We start from the raw sequence: 21,576 nt of genomic DNA, 5'->3' as shown, positions 1-21,576 counted from the left end.
CAGTACCGATGCCACGAAGAAGAACTTCCTCGCAGGGCGTGGTGGGATAGCAGTCTTCCTCAGTGGAGGACTGAACAGTGCCCCAGCTGGCTGGCTAGCTGCAGAGAGAAGATGGCTGCAGAGGGGATTTTCAGGCCAGTGTCTGAAAACAGAGCGCCGTTTGTCATGTTGAACGACGACTAGCCCCAGCGTGTCACCCCGGTTGTTGTGTCGGTCGGTTCCGCCTGGATTCGTCGGAGGGGATAAAACAACATGGGGTCGCAGACTTTGCAGATCCTGAGGCAGGGGGTCTGGGCTTCAATCACAGGCGGATGGTACTACGACCCCGATCAGAATACGTTCGTCAACGCTTTACATCTATACATCTGGCTCTTTCTGCTATGTTTCCCCTTCACGCTGTACATGGTGAGCCGCTTTGTCTCCTTTTTATTTTATTTTATTTTATTTATTTTTACCTCATAGACTGGTATTTCTTTATGTATTTGTCATGACTGTTGACAGCTTAAGTTAACCAAACCAACTGTCCGTTAGGTTAGCAGCCACAGCTCACTAACGGTCGGTCTCGGTCTATTATCTGGAGCGAAGACAACGTACACTAATATTAAACTAAGAAAACGGAGTGGAATATTTGAAGTATAGTTGAATTATCCAAATTATCCATTAAGCAAAAGCATTTCTTAGCAAATAAACCTTATTCTGGTGGAGACGTTAACAAAAGAGCCTTTAACTCCTTCAGGTTTCAGTCTACTGTCCATCAACTAGATCGTACCTAAACGCTCTTTTGTTCATATTCTGTGTTTCGGTTAAGGTCCACTTGGATATTTACACTGTGTGAGGCTGTAATCAGTGAATTTATTTTCCCTTCCCCCATCTTTATCTATTTGTTGTCCTCCGGTCGGCAGTGATTTTCGGTATCACCAGTTTTCAGAAGCTACCAGCTGTGACTGTAGGGGCACAGTTCACAAGGATGTTAGCAGTGATCTTCCCCGTGTAAAAGCCCAGGAATCAAAATCATATAGCTGAGAGCTGCTTGTTCAGTTTTTTCATCTCAAAATGTCTTTGTTTGCGGGTTTCCTAAACGGCTTTACTTTCTTAAGGTGCTCTTTTCTGTGGCACGTCAATAAAAGGTTGCTTGCCAAACTTTATGTCCTGCACACATAAAATGCACATTTATAACTGCTGACGTGATTATGAATGTCTGTGTGCTCACTTCTATATAAAGAAACTGGGGTGTTTGAAATAGGTTTGTGGTTTCCTTTCTATTCCTGGAGTGGAAATGCTTTGGTCAGCTCTGTGGTTTATATTGAGCCGCAAGTTTGAGTTGCGCTGCTGCTGTTTGTGAGAGCTACAAGCAGATGCAGGAGGATATCTCAAGGACAAGAGAGAGCCTAGAGCCCATCTAGTCACCTCTTTTTGTAATAGCCTCCTTGTCAGCTGCACTAAGCAGACATAAAATTCATAATCAAATCTTAAGACACTGCAGATGTGTCATAAATAATTGGGACAATAGGTGCAATAATGTAATTATCTTTTTTAGCTGCATTTAGCAGAGCTCATTTTCTCTGTGGCAGTGCTTGGTTCCAGTTCACGGGTTTATAAATGATGTGTCATGTCTGAATGTCCAAATTTAATCAACATCACTCCTGGGCTGCTGAGATAAACACAGGAAAGAAAATGGATATAAAATGCTGTAACATGGGTAAAAATGAAACCGTTAGAGGGTTGTCTATGTAACCTTTTCCCTACTTCTTCCTCTACTTCCAGGCCCTACCGCCAACCATGGTGATAGTGGGAATCTACTGTGGTGTGATTGCTGCCATGTTCCTGCTGCTGAAGACGGTGAATTACCGCCTCCACTATGCCTTGGATGAGGGGGAGGTGGTGGAGCATCAGGCTAAGGAGAATCAGGGGAGCAGAGGTGGCACAGAGGGGGCTATTGATGGAGGCGTGACCCGAAGGGAGGACAGCAATGGCCCAGGGTAAGTTCACGTTATAGTCTGTTGGCGGATTTACTATCTGGAGATGGAGCACTGTAGTGCACAACTGATAAAATATTCTGTAGAGGATGTGCAAGATCATTAAGCAGAAATAAATCGCATTGTAAGATAAGCAGTGTTGGGACTACCGCGTTATTAAGTAACGCGTTACAGTAACTACGTTATTATTGTGGTAACGAGCACGGTATTATGCCAAAATCAGGAACGCATTAGTCGTTACTGGGATTTAGATAGGGTCGTTACTCGTTACTTCGTGTGGTGGCTATCGCGGAGCTTCCACATATTCAGTAACATTAGCAAGTGGTGGAGGCCAGCAGGTGGATGAGAGAAAGGGGAGGCAAGAGGAGAGACCCGAGGCGGCCGCCGGTCCGAGTGTGAACTGAACTTCAGGTAAGAAGTTATGACCTGCAGTCTCTCTGGGTCAGATATAAACCAAGTTTAGGTGGAGTTTATTTTCGTTATTCTGACTTTTTCCGTACTGCGTGCTAGCTAGCATGACGGAGTTTCTATACAGCTGGGTGGGTGCTATGATGTTACTGATGTTGAACTTTATTTTGTTCACAAGGTTAATTATTAGAGTTGCCAACCGTCCCGTAAAAAACAGAATCGTCTCATATTCAGAGAAAATATCGCGCGTTTCGTATTGAGGTGAAAAGGAACACAGTTTGTCCCGTACTTCAGCTACAATGAAAAAGACACAAAGCTGGAGCTGTACAGCTGCCTCTTCTTCTCTCATCCGCTCACCCTCCTCCTCCTGTTTCTACTTCAATCATGAAAACTGATCAATGATCAGCTGATCGGCTTTTCTCTCTTGTTTGTTTATCACCCACTTTGCGCCAGAAAGAGGAAACCAGCGGAGGTCGCGTTAAACAACAGCAGCACGACAACAGCTGATCAAGCACAAGCTTGATCAGCTGTTGTTAGAATTTATTCAATATTAATTTCTAGTATCAGCTGATGTTTGCTGGAGCCACAGCTGTAAAAGCTGCTGGTAATGTTATCGGTTTGGTCATCTGGTGAGAGGGAAACATGAAGATGAAACCAGGAGATGTCCTTACTGAATCATCAGAGCTGTGATGGAGAAACAGGTTGACCTTTTAGGTGACATGAATGAGTTGAAGGGAAGTTATGAACTGTTTCTGAGAGACAAATAACACCAGGATCCTTTTTTAGGTAGCTGACAGCTGGTAACTGTGCAGGGGCGGATCTAGCAAAGTTTTGCCAGGGGGACCAGGTAGGGCATTAACAGGGAGAGGGGGGCACAAAGAAGTACTTTTCTTTCTTATTCTCATTTAAAATGTCTAGCTTTTAAAAAATAATTATCTGAGTCTTACAACAAACGATTGATAGATTGATACATATATACCATCAGAACAGTGTACATCACTGTCACAACAGCGTTTGTTTTCATTCAAAGGCTTTATGATTTTTCCTATAATGGCGGGCTGGTCTCTAGTCAAAATGCCCGGGCCAATTTTCAGTCCCAGTCCAGCCCTGTATGCAGCTCATCTGCAGTCTGGTGTTACCTACATCTTCCTATTCAGAAGGCAGAATTTCCGAGTTCTGAGTACAATCGAAAGCACCACAACTGCAGATTTTGTGTTGGATGTAAAAAGCGCACATGACGCTGTGACGTACGCTAGAATCATGGCAGCAGTCAATGACTGTCCAGGCGTGGGATTTCTCTCGTGGAAATATTCACATTATTTTTTTCTTTCTATTGGTAGGTGGCACAGTGCACTTGTGGCAAGTAAGCAAGCTAGAAGACTGGCAAAGTTATGGAAGCAACACATTAACAAGAGAATTCTGAGTAAAACCAAAGTTACTTTCCCTAGTAACTAGTTACTTTGAAAGTAATGAGTAACTTGAAGTAACTGAGTTACTTTTGATACAAGTAACTAGTAATGTAACTAAGTTACTAATTTAAAGTAACTTACCCAACACTGAAGATGAGTGATCAGAAAGTGTGACTGACTTTAAGTGATCAGTCACTTCATGTGATCTGTCATTGTCTAATGGAGCTGAGGAAGGAGGTCTAGAGTAGTGATGACTCTGGAAAACACACAAGTTACTCAAAGGTTAGCTGGGTAGCTGCTTTAGGGTGACTTCAAATTATTAAACCATACATGCTGACACCACTTCAGGAAGTTACTTTTAAACAAACTGTTTAGTGACTTTTAATTTCTCCTCAGCTAAAACATCTGTTATGTGGCGCTGTTCTAAAAACCATTGCAGAGTTTTCTGTCCGTCTCAATAATATTGCCAACACTTAAGTTTAGATTCATCCAGAACTATTGTGTTTTTCTTTAAGGTTTAACAAATGTGTTGGATGCATTTTCTGGGCCATAAATTTCTATGAAGCTGATTTTTTATTTTATTTTATTTTTTTAATTCTGTCTGTAAAACTAGTGTTACTTACATTAGCAGTCTGTTTCATCCCCTCCATTTTCTGGTTCATTTGTGTGTTGGTTTTGTTTTGGCACACTACCAGCACTTGTAGGCCAGTGAAGTGGCGTGAAAGTGTTGGCAGGAAGATTCATCATGTCTCCCACATGTTTGCTTTAAAGTACAAACCAAACGAGGGAGTACTCCTTAAAGGGAAAAAGAAAAACCTCCAGAGGGCTACCAGTTGACAAAAAATAGAGGTTTTACAGTTATTGCCATGTGCTTTACACAGCATGCACTGGGTTTTATTACTTCTTTTCCTCCCAATTTATTGGATCTGTCATATTGGCAAAGCTCTTGAAGCAAGCGTCATTATTCAGCAGCCATCTTGAAATGCTTTCAGGCACTTATTTGGTTAGTTATTTTGAAGCATTATCTTATTTAAATGTAATTTCAGTGTTCACAGTGACAAACTAAAAAGATGTTAAGATTATTTCTCATTGGCCACATAAATCTACACTTATCTTTAACAGTACAGGTGTATATGTGCTTTCAATTAATCCCCACCTTTTGTGGGGATACGTTTCATCAGTGTTAATACTAAGAAACAGTAGTACATTGTAGGAGTACACTTACTGACCACTTTGTTACTAGTTAAAAATGCCTTGTTGGTGGCAGAGTTAAGAGGAGATAAAGAAAAATCAACATGAACTACTAACATAACCACTAATTGACCAAGGTATGCAGAAGAGCATCTCTGTACACACAACACTTTGAGCCTTGAAACTGATGGGCTACAGCAGCAGAAGACCACACCAAGGCCCAATCTGGTTGGCTGTGAACAGGAAACTGAGGCTAGAATTTACACAAGCCCACCAAAATTGGAGAACAGATGATTGAAAAACTTAACCTAGTCTGATTAGTCTCAATTTCTCCTGTGAGATTCAGCAGATGGGGTCAGAATTTGGTGTAAAAACCACTGATACATCCTAACTTGTATAAGTGGTTTTTGGCTTGTGGTGATGGTGTAATGGTGTGGGGGATATTTTTCGGGCTCCTTAGTACCAGTTGAGCATTATTTAGCTGCCGCATGCCAGGTTTCTGACATTAGGTTTAGCTCTCATTCACAGTGAACAAAAGCCACTGAGGTTTCAGCCTTTTACTGCAAATGACTTGAAGAAGTGACTCATACTCACATTCCAGAAGCAGTGCTTAGCAGGATGCTGGGACAGGGGAGAGGCAAAAAAAAAAGAGAATGAGACCTCTCAACCAGTCATAGCTTTGCCCACACATCTGGAACAGCATTCCAGGTTGTTTGAGTTTGCAGTGAAGCCGACAAGCTCAGATGACATTCATTAAGGTGTTTTTTCTTCTCCTTCTTCTTCTTTATTTCCTCTTCCACCACCAACTCAATTTCCCCACTTCCTGCTCCATTTTTTCCAGTATTTTTTTTTTTGGTGCTACATGTTGTGGTTGATTTCTTTAAGTGTTGTTTTGTGGTCTGACCTGCTATGATGCAGTCTTGGCATATGGAAATGATTTATATCCCTGGCAAGTTGTTTGTTTCTACATACCATCTGGTTAAATAAGCACGTCTGGGCTAAATATAGACCCAGAAAAAAATCATGGATGCTTTCATCTGTTTTCTCTCTGTGGAATTTCAAAGCCTGTGCAAAATATTTAAAATAAAGGCCTGTTTAAGAAGTTCACTTGGTGTGTTTTCCCTAAATTGAAGCTGCTGCCATCTTCTTTCTGTTTGACTGAAGGAGATAAATGGCATGTAACAGGGCTGAACAATCTTGGTGAACTCAGTAGTTTCCATCGATGTGCATGTGTTTGTGTGTCTGCAAAGGGACCCTGGAGGGGGTATTGAGATGGCAGACTTCATCCGACAAGAGACTCCACCAGTGGACTGCAGTTCCAGGAACTCCTATATTGGGATGGAGTCTAACCAGCAGGTAAGCAGAGCACTGGCCTGCTGTACACTGTGTTCCATAACTAGCTGAAAATAAAAGGATCCTGATTGTCAAGTCCCTTTGCCCCCTGTATTACTTTCTGCAGACCTTTCATTAGATTTATATTTAATAGCTTGCTGATCTTCAATGTTCCTACCAGCTGTTTATTCAAATCCAAGTTAATACATGTTGCGGCTTATTATGATAACCTTTTAGATTCTAGCTTGTACAGCATATTTTGGACATTTTTCAATCTAAACAATTAACAATTCCAGGTTTCCACAGGAAAGTTGTTACATATGATGGCTGCAGAAAGTGTTGCTGCCAAGTGGGAATACAGTGCAATGTTGCACTCAACTCATGTAATACTGTCTACTGCTATAAAGCAAATCACTAATTGTGTGGCGTTATATTCAAGAGAAGGGAGACAGCAGGGAGTTTATTTCCTATTTACAGCATGGGGAAAGCAATGTGTTTATGCACCAGTATAAGTGCACCGCATCGCAGCTGAGCTTGTTTACATTTCATTGAATGATAAAAGAAATAACCACAGAAGCAGCAGAAGCACTACTTTCCTAACGGTCCCAATAGTGAATTTTGAACAAGGGTTTTCAGAACATGCCTGTTTCTGATATTGCATGTACATACTTTTTCTACAGATTGTCTTATTGTTATCTGTATTGTGCTTCTAGTAAGCAGAGCTATTTAGCAGGGCATGCTAAGATCCATCCATCCATCCATCCATCCATCTTCTTCCGCTTTATCCGAGGCCGGGTCGCGGGGCAGCAGCCTAAGCGGAGAAGCCCAGACCTCCCTCTCCCCAGCCACCTCCTCCAGCTTATCCGGGGGAACACCAAGGCGTTCCCAGGCCAGCCGAGAGATATAATCTCTCCAGCGTGTCCTGGGTCTGCCCCGGGGCCTCCTCCCGGTGGGACATGCCTGGAACACCTCACCCAGGAGGCGCCCAGGGGGCATCCTTGTCAGATGCCCGAACCACCTCAGCTGGCTCCTTTCGATGTGGAGCAGCAGCTGCTCTACTCTGAGCCCCTCCCGGATGGCCAAACTTCTCACCCTATCTCTAAGGGAGAGGCCAGCCACCCTTCGGAGGAAGCTCATTTCTGCCGCTTGTATCCGCGATCTCGTTCTTTCGGTCACTACCCACAGCTCGTGGCCATAGGGTGAGGGTAGGGACGTAGATCGACCGGTAAATTGAGAGCTTCGCTTTTACACTCAACTCTCTCTTCACCACAACAGACCGGTACAGCGTCCGCATCACTGCAGCCACAGCACCAATCCGTCTGTTGATCTCCGGCTCCCTTCTCCCATCACTCGCGAACAAGACCCCGAGATACTTGAACTCCTCCACTTGGGGCAGGAACTCATCCCCGACCCGGAGTGGGCACTCCACCCTTTTGTGGCTGAGGACCATGGCCTCAAATTTGGAGGTGCTGATCCTCATTCTCGCTGCTTCACACTCAGCTGCGAACCGTTCCAGTGCGAGCTGGAGGCCATCACCCGATGAAGCCAACAGAACCACATCATCTGCGAAAAGCAGAGATGAGATTCTGAGGCCACCGAAGTGAAAGCCCTCTAAGAAGGCTGGGTACTCTGAACTGTCACTCGGCGCATAAGCGCAGATGACAGTCAGGACCCAATGACAGTCAGGACCCTGGGGCGCAGGGAACAAACCCTCTCATCCACCGGGAAGAACCCCAACATACAGGCAGCAAGCCGAGGGGATATTAGAATACCCACCCCAGCCCGCGGCCTCTCACCAGGGGCAACTTCAGACTGAGACAGAGTCCAGCCCCTCTCCAGGAGACTGGTTCCAGAGCCCAAGCCATGCGTAGAGGTAAGCCCGACTATGTCTAGCCGGTACCTCTCAACCTCACACACTAACTCAGGCTCCTTCCCCACCAGAGAGGTGACATTCCATGTTCCAATTGCCAGTAGCTGGGGATCAGTCCGCCAGGGCCTCCGCTCCTGGCCGCCGCCCGGCACACAATGCACCCAACCCCTAGGGCGCATCCTGCGGGTGGTGGGCCCGCAGGAGGGTGGGCCCATGTCCCCTTTTCGGGTTGTACCCGGCCAGGCTTCATGGACTAAGGCCCAGCCACCAGACGCTTGCCCTCGGGCACCCTCCCCGATCCTGGCTCCAGGGCGGGCCCCCGGTAACCCTATCCCGGGCAGGGTAAACTGTTCCCTCGATGTTTTCCTCATATGGGTCTTCTGAGCATGCTAAGTTATTTTACTTTTGTTGTTGCTGGACTAGAGGAAGCAACTGTTGGTGTGTGTGTGTGTGTGTGTGTGTGTGTGTGTGTGTGTGTGCGCGCATATGCACTAGAGTGTTTTCCTTAGGAATGATTTATTTCTTTATTTATTTTTTTTACATATTGCTGTCAGGCTGATATCTCCTTTAATATTCAAAGTTCTTTAGCTCCCTTATTCTGTGAGATATATTTAACCTCTGAATCCCCATGGGTGCTGTGTTCTGTGTCTTTGTACTGTATGTCCTTGAGTCTCTAATCAGCCTACACATTCTGCTCAGTTGCTGTGTGGCAAGTTGGAAGACAACCCAAAACTTTTTTTCTTTTGACAGTACACAGCAATTAGCTATTTGTAATACACAAACGGTGTCTTCTTAGAGATGTCATATTCTGTAAAGATCACACCTTGTCAGTTTTCTTGATGAAAATGTTGTTGCAGAAATAAGCCTCTGATATCCTGACCACCTTTCCTTTTGAAAGACAAATAGCTTAACTTATCTTTTCATTCAAATTTCAGATAGCATCTTCACATCGAAGAGCAACAGTTGCCAAAGGTAATATGCCACACAGCTTTCTTCTGTGCCTATTCAACTTAAAAAGAGCAAAAGAGAAAGAAGTGACGTGTTACAAGTAGGGTTGGTTTAAAAAATCCTTTGTATGTAACACTAATGCATGTTCTGACTGTGAAAGAACCACATCCGTAACCATGATTCCCCCCCCCCACACACACACCCCCAAGCTGCTCAGGAGATGCAGCCTGACTCAGCATTGCTGTGACCTCAACAGTCACACCATGATGAGGCAGCTTTCGACAGGCACTGCTGGCTTTGAAAAAAATGGGAAGGGGGGTTATACATTGTAAGACCCAGCATGGGAGTCATTCTCTGAGAGCACATTATTGAAACACAGAGATGAAGACAACAACTGAACTTGTAGCTGTGCTAGGGGGCCATTGTACTGAGTGTTTGAGTGAGGCGCCTGCGTTGCCTGAATAATTCAGTGAGTCTGTTCGATGCCATTCTAATTAGCTGGCAGTTTGTGATGAGACTAAATGGTCTGAAGTGGGACAAGGGCTCTGCAGGGATTTAGTTTTTTAATCTCCCCTCCCCTTTACTGTACACTTAGACAGTTTGCCACAGACTTCCAGGAAGTCATGGCAACTCCTTAAAAAAAACCTTAACATTTCCAAGACAAATCCTAACAGTTACATCTTTGTTCAATTGTTATCTTGTGCTGTCATCAGAGCATTCAAAGAATCTATTCAGACTAGCTCGTACCTCCATTAAGTGTGGCCTTTCCCCATAAACAATTAGGGAAACCTCCCAGAAAAAGCATTTCTTAGTGCAAGGCAACAGTTTGTATTCATAATGTTCTGTTATGTAGTCTGTAGTTCCCAGTTACGTGTAGGTTTTCAAAGATGATGGTTTTCTTAAAAACTGTTTTTCCTATATTTTCAGGAGATTGTGGAAGGACCTCAGATGACATTAGTTTGACTCTTGTTGAGAGCTGTAGTCATGATCATGGTAAACACACAGTCACATATGCTATTACTATTACTTCTCAGTATTTTCCTCAATGTATATTTTCTTTGTATCCATTTAGATCTGCTCTCAGACACAAAGATGTACTGCCTCGTTCCCAATGATTCCTTCGCCTCCTTGCAGCCGTCAACCTCCTTGTGTCCTTCAGAGCTGTCCAGGGAGCCTGCTGATCTCTGTAACTCTGCTGCTTATCACTTCAGCCTGTCACACTCCTCCTGTGACACGGAGGTAACCTCTCATTCATCCATGCAATCTCAGACCTTCAGGAAGGAGCTCCGTTCTCGAGGTCTGCCACGGACCTCTAGCTCGGCAGGTTCCGCTTTCCCTGACCCGAGTCTGCCAGACTTTGCTCTGTATCCTCCACCCAGAAGAGGTGGCCTTGACCCTGTGCGTGAGCTGGAGACTGCCAGACCACACAGGCCAGGGCTGTGTGACAGAGATGGGGCAGACCCCCTGCACCAGCAGGACCAAGCTGTGCCCTCAACTTCTGGAGTAGAGTGCTACAGACACAAAGAGCAACGCAGGGTTGCTCGCTCAGCCTCTAAGGAAGCAGGGGAGAGTAGCTCAGGACTTTACCAGGTGGAAGGAAGTGGTGGTGGAAAAGCCTCTGGTGGAGGAGCAAAGTCCCAAGGAGGGGAGCGAAGTGCCGATAGCCTGAGGAGTCTGAGTACTCGCAGTAGTGGTTCCACTGAGAGTTACTGCAGTGGCACAGACAGAGACACCAACAGCACTGTCAGCAGCTTCCACAGTGAACAGACCAGCTCTACACATGTGGAGAGCCTGCTGTCACTTTCAGGGGATGAACGTGCACGGGAAACGGGAGAGACAGTATCTGCTCCTGCAGACGACAGGACTTCTAGTATTAGACCTCGAAGTCTCGGTAATCTTCCCTCCAGGGAAGCCAATAAAAACCCACATGCCAATGAGCTGACTGCTAAACAAACTGCGGACACTCAGTCACCTGCAACCCAAGAACTGGTGGAACCTGTCAAGTGTGCCGAAGAGCCTGGCATCAGGACCAGTGCTGATGGCTCAACAGGTGTAGCTGTCACAGAGCAGGAGCAGGTGAAAGACAACGTTCAACCAAACTCAGCTAACATTGTTCAGAGGACTTCTTCTCTATCAGCGGGTCGCAGTGGACGCCGGCGGACTGGAAAGAAAAGAGCAAGCAGCTTTGATGCCAGCCATCACCGGGATTACATCTCTACGCGTGCTATGGCCAAGCCCTGTAGTGCTGTATTCACTGGTGGTGGAGAGGATGACTCCAGTGATCAGAGTGAACTCAGCTGTGCCTCCAGTCTCCGCTCCACCAAGCACCTAAGCACAGACAGCTCATCTAGCACCACCTCCCGCTCCTGCCACTCACCAGAGAGCCACTACAGGGCCCTGAAAGCCAAGCACATTTCAGCCAACGCCTCCTCCTCTTCTTCCACCACAGTAAAACCTGAGACAGGAGTTCGAAACGGAGGGAAGCGGCGTACCTCCCGCCGTACTCCAAGCACAGGCAGTGCCAAAACACATGCCAGAGTGTTGAGCTTAGACAGCGGTACGGCTGCATGCCTTAATGATCCCACCCACCTAGGAGCTCCAGCAGGACCTCGACCTCTTACCACCTCCAAGTCAGATTTGGAAGCCAAAGAAGGGGAAGTCCTGGATGCGGCATCCCTGCTGGGTCGGGCCTCCCAGCTGGAATCAGTGACTCGCTCCAGAAACAGTCTGCCCAACCAGGCAGCTTTCGCTGAGCCTCAGGATGCTAATGCTGCTTCCCTACGGGGTATGTACCACACACTGAGCTCCAATGTACTGTACACATTGCATTCTGTGTGGTTTGCATTAGTGATGCATGACTAGTCTACTTTTTATGCTGGCAGACAGAATTAAGGGTTATTAGTCTGGTTTTGTTTTTACCTGCCTTGCAAATTGTTTACATAATCGCTGGTGATGGTTTGGATATGTATTGAACACAGTGAACATTGCTTCGCTGGAAACCTTTAGTCATACTCATGGTTTCTGGCACATGAAACAGGAGCACACTGGTAAAGTTGATCAACTTTAATCTATTTAGGTGTAGTCGTCCAGCTGCCTCAAAATTGTGTGTGTGTTTGTGTGGGAGTGAGTGCGTGAGACAAGACTGCAGACAAGATGCTGTCTCTCTTGTTCGTTCAGTGTAGCCATGGTAAGTTACCATGGAGTGGCAAGCATAGTGTTCCCTGTGTAGATCAGTTAGCATGATGGCACAGTGTGTGCTTTGTATTGAGGTTAGACAAGCAGCAGCTCTCTTATTAGTGTAAAGCTCAGATAGTATAATAGACATTCCATACTCCACATTCTTCAAATTTGCAACCTGATCTCACATTTGCTCTGTCTGGGTTCTTATTTTTTGGCTTCTGGAGTGTACACCTCGTGGGATTGGATACAGTATTGGAGGCAGGATATGCCAGGGCATATGACTGGTTGGCTAGAAACATGTCATAACTTCACTATACACTGTTATATCACAGTCAGTCGAGGGATATTTATTGGTGTTATAATATAAGTCCGTGACTGCACTTGAAGTTATCAGTGGTGGTTTTTAGTGGAGATTTGGCCGATTTGGAAGAAGCCGATGAATTCAAACCCTACCTCTGTGACAAGCTTAAGTACTTTTTCAGTGAATAAGTTGTGCATTATTTATCATGCAAACAAAAGGCCACATTGGCTCATCTTGATACACTGGGTGGTTTTGCTGCTGCAGCACTCCTTGTTGACTTGCACCCAATGCTAACTAAATTTAGTAGGAGATACTTAAGTTTAGCTAGGAGCTGCTGTGTCATTTTGTTGCTTTTATTGCCCTTATCTGTTTGGCATACTTTTTTAGTCTTTCACCCATCGACCCTTGGAGTGTTTTATCTGATGGAGCATAAGACGTAAACAGGCTGTGCCTACTTAGCGGATGTGCTAACTTTAGCTAAAAGGAGCTGCTGGTCATAACAGATCAAGTAGCGCCGTAAAAGCAAAATTCATTGTTTCTGCCATCATCCTGCCTCCAGTTCCACATGACCAGAGCATGTGCTTGTCAGCAGAATTCATCAGATATGGTTTAAATACTGCACCTCCATCTTTAAAATATTTCACATTTTGGTATATATTGGGGAATATTTTCTTGTACCTTTTATTGTGACAATAAAGGTGTAGGAAGACAATTTGTTTAGAGAGTAAGATGCAGGATATGCATACCAGGTTCATTTTTCAGTGACTATGTCATTAATTTGTGTTTCGGTGTTGCTCTGTAACCGTTTTAAAATGTACCTGAAAGCAGCCATAACACACGGAAAAATCATGTCCTCGTGTCCACATAAAGCTCTCATAAAGAGAGGAAACTTATCCATTCTAACTGGCCAATGATGTCTCTCATCACGACAGCCCCAGGAAGTGAGGAGACGGTCATATTTCGCCGCGAACGTAGCACATTTCGTCGGCAGGCTGTGCGGCGGCGACACAACGCAGGGAGTAACCCCACCCCACCCACCTCCATCATTGGATCTCCTCTCAGGTACGCCGTGAATGGAGCAGGGGGTCGTTTCTATTGTTGTGTTGCCTGGTATGAGCATGTTACCAGGTGGCGCTCTTTCCTGTGCCACATCACCACCAATTTCGGTCTTCTGCTGTGCATGACATCAAACGGGACATCATTTATGACTGGACTGGTTTCTCCACTCTGCATGTGGTTTCTTTGGTCCTCCTTTTCTCAAGACTTCTCTCTTCCTCCTGTTGTCATCCCATCCAATCTTTTAAATTCCACTTGGAGTCCTTACAAATTCAAAGGCACAAGGCCACAAGATCTGACTAATCTACTTGGCTGACACGCCGTCTCCTCTCAGATGTGCGCATGATTTGTTAAGCAATACAGGCGCCCCGCTGTATCACATTGCTCTGCCCTTCAGAAAGAACTTTCTGTGCAGAGAGAGACTGATTATACTGATCATTAAAAAGCCACAGGTTAGGTCTGCAGTCTTTCCTGACATGATAAAATAATAATATGTGACGATAGAATGTTTTTATTTTGTTTGTTTATTATCTGTGATACTCCCAGTTGCTCTTCTCTAGATTTTAAGAGCCCAGTTTTGACAGTTTTTCAGCACACTGGACAAAGATGTTTTAATGTCCCCACCTTTTTCTTTTAAATTCAAGCTCTTTAAAAAAAAAAAAAAAAATGCCTTTATGTAATTTAATTCCAATGTTGTGGCTTGTCCCGATCACATCCCTGATGCAACATTTTATTCATTTTATTACATGGGCAAATCACATCTTTACACAAGTTTAGTAAGTGTCAAACTCAGCAGGTCTCTAGCACCCTTTATATTAGATCAGAGTACTGTCTGGAGTGTATTAATCTTTTCTGTGCTCCATGCTTCCCTGCAGAATACTACAAATGAACCGTTACTCCTCGGTTTGTAGAATGATTAAAAGGAAGAAAACCACTCAGAGATGTAAAGTAGCAGTTGTGTCGATGCTCAAAGAAAAAATATGTTAATCTTCCACTGATATATTTCTGTGGATGCACATCAGGTTCCTCCGAGGTCTCTTTAAACCCCCTCCCATTTACTTATGCTCTAGGCAAAGCTCTGTTTTCTTTAATCTATCTTACAAGGTCACGTTGCTAAATGCTGAGCCTTAAGCAACAAAAGCAAGCGTGCAGCCTGCCAGGGGTCAATAAACTTGCAAAATCATTCCCTCTTTCACTGATTCCTCCACCCTTCACTGTCCCTTCACTCCCAGCACATTTTTACTTTATGTACTTATGCTGCACTAGACACCTTTGCCTTCTCAGGTAGTTTTCTTAATCCAACATTATAAGGGAAAGCAATTGAGTTTATTATTTTGATGAAAATCCTCTGAATTGTCTGCATTCATTAGTCTGATTTCTGTTGTTGTAATCAGAGGCCTGAATTTATCAGCTTCATTAAGGATAATCTCCATCTAAAGTTTGACAGGACATTCACGTCTTAGTAGATTTTTTTTCCTAAGAAGAATTAAAAGAATGGAGTTAGGTACACAGCTTTATAAATGATTGTAACTTGAGAAACAATAAGAAATAACTTCTTCATTCACAAGTCTAAACCATGTCTGACACCATCACAAAAAACGATTATTGTGTGAGGAGCAAAAATTAGTCTGTAGCCTCCGCATCAAATCCCACCATTTCAAAACTACACGTCATATCCTGCTCACCTTTTGACGTTATGTGCCAGCAATACCAACCCCTTGGACTCCACCACTCATTTCCTCCCCTTCTTCCCTTCTCCTCCCAACAGTCTTCAGGAGGCTCTCAACCAGGCCTCCCAGCCTTCTACTTCCCAGGTGAAAAGTCAGCCATCCAGAACCTCGTCCCAGGTTACAGTGCTGAGCGCTAGCGCGTCCCTGCTGGCCAGGAATGGAAGCGCACACCTGGAGGGTTCTCAGGACAAGGCCTCAACTGTTGGTGCCACCAGCTTGCAGGAGGACTTCGGTAGGGAGTTCATGAACAGAGCTGAGCAGTTAGGAAAGAATTTCTTTGGGGAGAGGTGACAGATCTGGTCATTTTTGTCATAAGACCTATATTTTGTGGTATTTTCCTCATGCTTGATTAGAAAGCTGCTGCTTGATATTTTGGATTTACTCAGAGTTGTCGCAGATATGACCATGGCCATCAGTCATAGCAGTGCACTATTTTCCACAGTCGGTGGACTGTTGTAATCAGTCAAAGCCTGGCACCATTATCCATGCTCCATTTATCTCTGTGATATTGTGGTCTGTAGCTAATACTTGACCTTACTTGGATATTAATGTTACCTTATGGTCACATCATAGCACATACCCCAATGCTGACAGCACTGTAACAGATTGGTATAGATGTCTATACGTAAGCATGTCTATTTAAACACTTACATCAAGGAAAAGAAGGGGTTGTGTAGGGGCTGCCATGCACTCTTCACCAGAACCAGTGATGAATGGATTATTACTCCTGCTCATAATTGAACTAGAAGCAGATTACTTTTGTGACATGCTGCATGGTTTGTGTGTGTGTGTGTGTGTGTGTGTACACTTGTCCCGTTGTCTTGTCTGTATAGGACAGACTGAGAGTGGTCTGATGCAGGTTTTTATGTACTCTAGATGTGAAGGTGATTCAAAGAATACTCAAGTGAAGATGTGGTTTTTGGAACATCTGTGAACAACTAGATGAAGTATATTATCTTTCGAAATTTTTCAGAAAATTTCATCATGCCATGTCCTCCTGAGATCCCGCCTATTCGTTATGTTCTCTGTAGTGGACTAAAAAAAAAAGTTAAACTGAGAGATTTTTCTTTAACTTGGTTCTCAGGAGGATATGCGTTGCACAAACGGTCAGGTCCTTAACAGAAAGGACTTCAATAGAAATGGGTTGTAACAAATTCCTGAAAGTGATTTTTTTTTTTTTTTTTTGTCTTGCTGGAATCCTAATTTCTATCACTGAGAGTCAGAAAATGTACGTAAAATATTTTAAATGTCTAGCTAGGCTTTTTTTTTTTTTTTTTTTTTTTTTATTGCGTTTTCCCCACACTTTTAATACCCATTACATTCAGTGGATTCATACTGGAGGGTTTGGATTTGATAGAAAGGCTTAGTACATCTGTAATTTTTGGGTGGTGTTTTGTACCTCATCACAAAAAAGTGCAGTAAAACTACTCTGAAGCAACAGACATGTATTAGGAAAAATCTGACCACTTGTCAAGACTGAGCAGGAAATGAGTGACTTGCCTACAGCCACTGGGAGGAGGCACTTTCACTGCATAATCACATTAGCTCAGATGAATACAGCAATATTGTCAAATCCATCTAATTCTCCACATATAAACATGTAATTTAATGAAATTACTCCCACAGACGACGCCACTCTGTGCTTGTGATTTCCATGGACTGACTCTGCGTCTCTTTCTTTTTGTTGTGTGCCTCCAGGAAAGCTCACTCCCTCTTTATATGAGGCTGGCGGATGTGATATGTCGCTGGTCAATTTTGAACCTGCAACCAGACGAGCCTCCAATAACATATGGTTAGTATCAGAATGATCACCTGATTTGTGTAGTGGGTTTTTAGACGACGGGATACAAACCCTGAGCTTTTTGTGTTTTTAATCAGGAGGTAGCAGTTTTCTCTAAAGAGCTGCGAAATGATTGGTTAAACGAAAGCATCTACCAGTACCTCTAAGGTTTCTCGTGGGTGGATTCTGTTACCTTTTCTTCTGTACCATGCTAGACCTTTTTCCCTGGTTTCCATTGTTATAAAATACAAGAACTTTCTGATGGCAGTAGCTTCACATTTAACAAAATGCCACTGAAAGAGAAGAAGTCTTAATCTTCTCATTAAGCTTTGAAGGATTTAAACACCATAACACATGCCCTGATGATTTTTGCTTGGTCAGCATTTTTTGAGTTTTGAAATCGGATCACTTACCTTGATTTAAATTGAAATAAATACATTACTAACTTTGTCAAGTTAGCTTGCTGACCTTTTCTTGATTGTAGTGTTTTGCTAGTCGCTGCAGTGAGTTCGTCATGTCTCCAACGGTTATTTTTAATGGAACCCTAGCTTAAAAGGAAAACATGACTGTACAGTACAAAAACACAGCAAATTTCCTATTGGCTATTTAGTTTGAGGTCATCAGGAAATGAATCATGGTTTAATACAGTAATTGCAGCAGATGCTTTTCTTTCATCAGTGTTCTCATTTTCTTTATACCCCGCAGGGATACGGACTCCCACCTCTCCAGTTCTACCTCAGTTCGCTTTTACCCTCATGACCTGGTGTGTACCCAACCAGTGAGCTCCTTTTGGCATGTATGTTTGTGAAAAAAAAAGGAGACTTTCACATCTCAAATGTCTACTTGACCAGTTTAAAATGGTTTTACGTGGTTATACAGTACTGTGCAAAACTCTCAAGCCACCTATCGTTTCTTTGTTTTGCTCAGGAAATGGGGAATAGGTGAAGCAATTTACAATTTGATACATGTGTGCAAATTCAGTACATAAGAAGAAAAAAAAACTGTTTACGTAATTCTAACAACCCTTAGGCAAGTATGTATCTGAGAAGGTTTCACCAAACAGTCCATGAATGAAAGGACAGATACATCTGTTAAATCTTTTCTCAGGTCTCAGCTGGAGTTTTTCTTATTTCCTAAAGACTTTGAGATAGTGTTCATCTGCTGTTAGTTGTTTTTAACCCTGCCACTTCTTTTCTTTGTCATTCCCTTTGCAGTTTTCATTATTAAAAAAAATTTTTTAGGACACTTACCAGATTTTCAGCAAATAGCTCTTTAGGACTCACCCTGTTGTTGCAAAAAAGTATTTTCTGTCTGTTAAACTATTTAACTAAAGAAACCGGAACAAACTGTATATTTTGCAACAGGCAGGTGTCTCAAGGTACACTTTAAAATTGGCTCTTTGCTAAGTTGTTTGTTATGTGTAGACACAACACTGCTTTAACCTTTGAGATTGGTGCCTTTTTATGTAAGCCTAAAAGTTATTGCTAAAGAAGACTTAAAAGGTCTGGCTCTTTGAGAGCCAAACATAAAGACACAGGGGAAGGGTGGCTACAGACTTTTGCAAAGTACTGTATGTGCTCTGCTTCTTTTGCCAATATGCAACAAAGATGTCTTCAGTGGTGTTGTCTAACCAAGTATGCAACAAGGGCTCATAGGGTTTGAAGAGTGAACGGGATGTGATGGTGCAAGCTTTGACCTGTGTCAAAATCAAATATTTAATTGTACTAAAAGAAAATGTTTAATGCTGTTAAAGCTTTATTATTACTCCTATATGATCTCTTTATCTTGTTGTAATGTAATCAATTTCTTCTTTATTCCAAATCATGTCTTTTGGACATTTGTCTGATTGTGGGATAGATCTCCCTCCCTCAGATCCGTTTGAACCGTCTGCTGACTATGGACCCAGAGCTGCTGGAACAGCAGGACGGAGATCTGAGTCCGGAGCTTCAGGATGCACCACTGGGACAAGAGGATCCTGCGGGCTCTGCTGCAGCTGGGAAAGCGAAGCAGTACTACCGTCTGTGGCTTCTCCCCTACCTGTGGGTCGGCCTGCACTTTGACCGACTTACCCTGCTGGCGCTGTTCGACAGGTAGGGCTTCACATCAGGTCATTTCCATCTGCTTCAGCTTTATTTTTACAAAGCACCATTGGTGACCTCAATGCAAATTTTAAATTCGGTGTGTCACGTGCATACTTCATCACAATTTAGTCGGACTCAAAAATACTGAATGTTGGACTTGTCTAGAACTTTTCTACTAGAAAACCGGTTTGTTTTTTAGATAAATTAGATTATTTAGAAAATTGATATTTCTTTTTATGAAATGTCTGCCTATCACAGCATGAGCCATTTATTTAATCAGTTCCAATTAAATTAAAAAGCAGGCCAAGTGGGTTGCAGCAGTGTCTGACTAATGAACGAAAAGAGATCCCCTAGTTTGAGACTGACATTTCTCCTAGAGCATTCGGCTCCTTAAGAACTACCTAACTGTATTTCAAGCACATACTAGAGATGGCACGATACCACTTTTTTATGTCCGATACCGATACCGATATCATAAATTTGGATATCTGCCGATACCGATATGAATCCGATATAGTGTTTTTTAATCAACAAAACTGTTTTTTAAAATATCTTGCTGCATTTTGCAAGTCTGCAAGTTCATACTCAAGTTTAAAACAACAACTACACTAAAGCTATTCTGTTATACCTGTATACAAAAAAAATATTTCATAGTTCAGCAATACTGATCAATCTAATAAACTTAAACCTACACCATCCTCCCTATTCTGGTATTTTAAAGAGTACTTAGCGTAAATATTAAGCAACCTAACTAATAGGGTTCCAACTCCCAGCAACAACAAAAATAAATAAATAAAAAATAGGGAACCACCCCTCACGCTCCACCTCATGATGCTTAATCGACGTAATCAACCTTAATTTGATGCAGTGTGAAAAAAATGCACAGAAATCAATTATTTTTCAAGAAATATTAAATAGATTCAACATCTTTCTTCAACAAAATTGCAGACTGCACAGATGGTACCTTCCCAAAGGAAAAAGTACTATAGCTTACTAGGGTATATATATTAGACTTAATAGTCACTATATACAGTAATTGACTTCTATTCATTTTACATCAAATTAAAACTTTGTGTGTCAGATAATTATTTATTAAAAGCTAGACATTTTAAATGAGAATAAGAAAGAAAAGTATGTCTTTGTGCCCCCTTTTCCCAGTTAATGCCCTATCGGCCCCCCTGGCTAAACTTTGCTAGATCCGCCCCTGCACAGTTACCAGCGTCAGCTACGTAGAAAACGATCCTGGTGTAGAAAGTAATATTAAATACATTCTAACAACAGCTTATCAAGCTTAAACGTGCTGCTGTTGTTCAGCCGCTGGTTTCCTCTTTCTGGTGCAAAGTGGGCCAAAAACAAAGACGGACTCGCGACAGAAAAGCCGATCAGCTGATCATTTAAGCAGTTTCACGATTGAAGTAGCAGCCGGAGAGCGAGAGGCAGTCGCTCGTTAAGCTTAACGCAGGAATGCTTTACAAACATTCAGAGATGGACTTACACACTTGCTTTACTTCTCTCGGGGATAACTTTGTCGGAGATGAAATGCCGGGTTGCTAGCGAAGCTCCACATGCTATCCAGACCACCGACAGGTCCCGCATGCCACAGCCGCTCTATCACGTGATGCATACTGCTCCGACATGCTAACGTTCTGAGGTGAGTTACGGCGTGTTGCAAGTTTTGTGAGGTGCTTTCGTGATATTTAATGGATCGGATTACATTTTTTATTTTTCTCCGATATCCGATCCAGTAATTTAGGTCAGTATCGGACCGATACCTAATATCGGATCGGTCCATCTCTAGCACATACATGTATAAATTTTCCTTAAATGTCACCCATTGCAGGATATTTTTTGCCTGCTTTTGAAGAATAAAGTGAAATTCAATAGAAAAAATTTTTGATGTTACTTTGCTTTATAAGTGTATACCTGAAATTGTCTCAGCTTGCAAAAACATCTATCTGTGCATTATTAGCTGAGGTTTACTAGTCCAAAATACAAAAAAACAGGCCTTTATTTAAATCACACAAGAAGCCTTTAATTGAAACAAACAAACAAAACTACAATCTGCTCTCCATTGTCCAGTCAGAATTACAGCATTACATTCACTACTCAAAGAGATCAACAGGTTAGCTTGTGTTTTACGGTTAAGCAGAGTATTGCACCTACCACACCTGTTTCCACTAAGACAGGGATGACCTTTGCTAATTTAATGCAAAGGTAAATGAAACACAGCATGTGCAAACAAACTGTAAAAATGTCTGAACAAGCTTGGAGTGAATCATTATGGTCATAGCATAAGCTTTGCTAAAGCACACCC

The 21,576-nt window shown here is 43.0% G+C and overlaps 1 protein-coding gene across 7 annotated transcripts in view; it reads left to right on the top strand.

Annotated features, from left to right (window-relative positions):
- The first annotated feature begins 46 nt into the window (after positions 1 to 46).
- pcnx1 (pecanex 1) overlaps positions 47 to 21,576 on the top strand; it is a 36,287-nt gene continuing 14,757 nt past the window's right edge. For 2 of the 7 annotated variants that reach the window (XM_082515905.1, XM_082515902.1), the window contains exons 1-11: positions 47 to 405; positions 1,765 to 1,979; positions 6,235 to 6,340; positions 9,122 to 9,158; positions 10,062 to 10,127; positions 10,207 to 11,919; positions 13,548 to 13,677; positions 15,440 to 15,633; positions 17,100 to 17,193; positions 17,887 to 17,944; positions 19,039 to 19,271. In XM_082515905.1, coding sequence (XP_082372031.1) covers positions 253 to 405; positions 1,765 to 1,979; positions 6,235 to 6,340; positions 9,122 to 9,158; positions 10,062 to 10,127; positions 10,207 to 11,919; positions 13,548 to 13,677; positions 15,440 to 15,633; positions 17,100 to 17,193; positions 17,887 to 17,944; positions 19,039 to 19,271 — 2,999 coding nt within the window. In that variant the 5' untranslated portion in view covers positions 47 to 252. Of the gene's footprint in view, positions 406 to 1,764; positions 1,980 to 6,234; positions 6,341 to 9,121; positions 9,159 to 10,061; positions 10,128 to 10,206; positions 11,920 to 13,547; positions 13,678 to 15,439; positions 15,634 to 17,099; positions 17,194 to 17,886; positions 17,978 to 19,038; positions 19,272 to 21,576 lie in introns of all 7 variants that reach the window. The other 5 variants (XM_082515906.1, XM_082515904.1, XM_082515903.1 and 2 more) reach the window with 5 other exon arrangements.

The sequence above is a fragment of the Aulonocara stuartgranti genome (assembly GCF_965226115.1).
Source record: "Aulonocara stuartgranti genome assembly, chromosome: 19".
Lineage (NCBI taxonomy): Eukaryota > Metazoa > Chordata > Actinopteri > Cichliformes > Cichlidae > Aulonocara > Aulonocara stuartgranti.
Note: the sequence above shows the minus strand (reverse complement) of the source record. Positions and strands in the feature narration are given on the sequence as shown.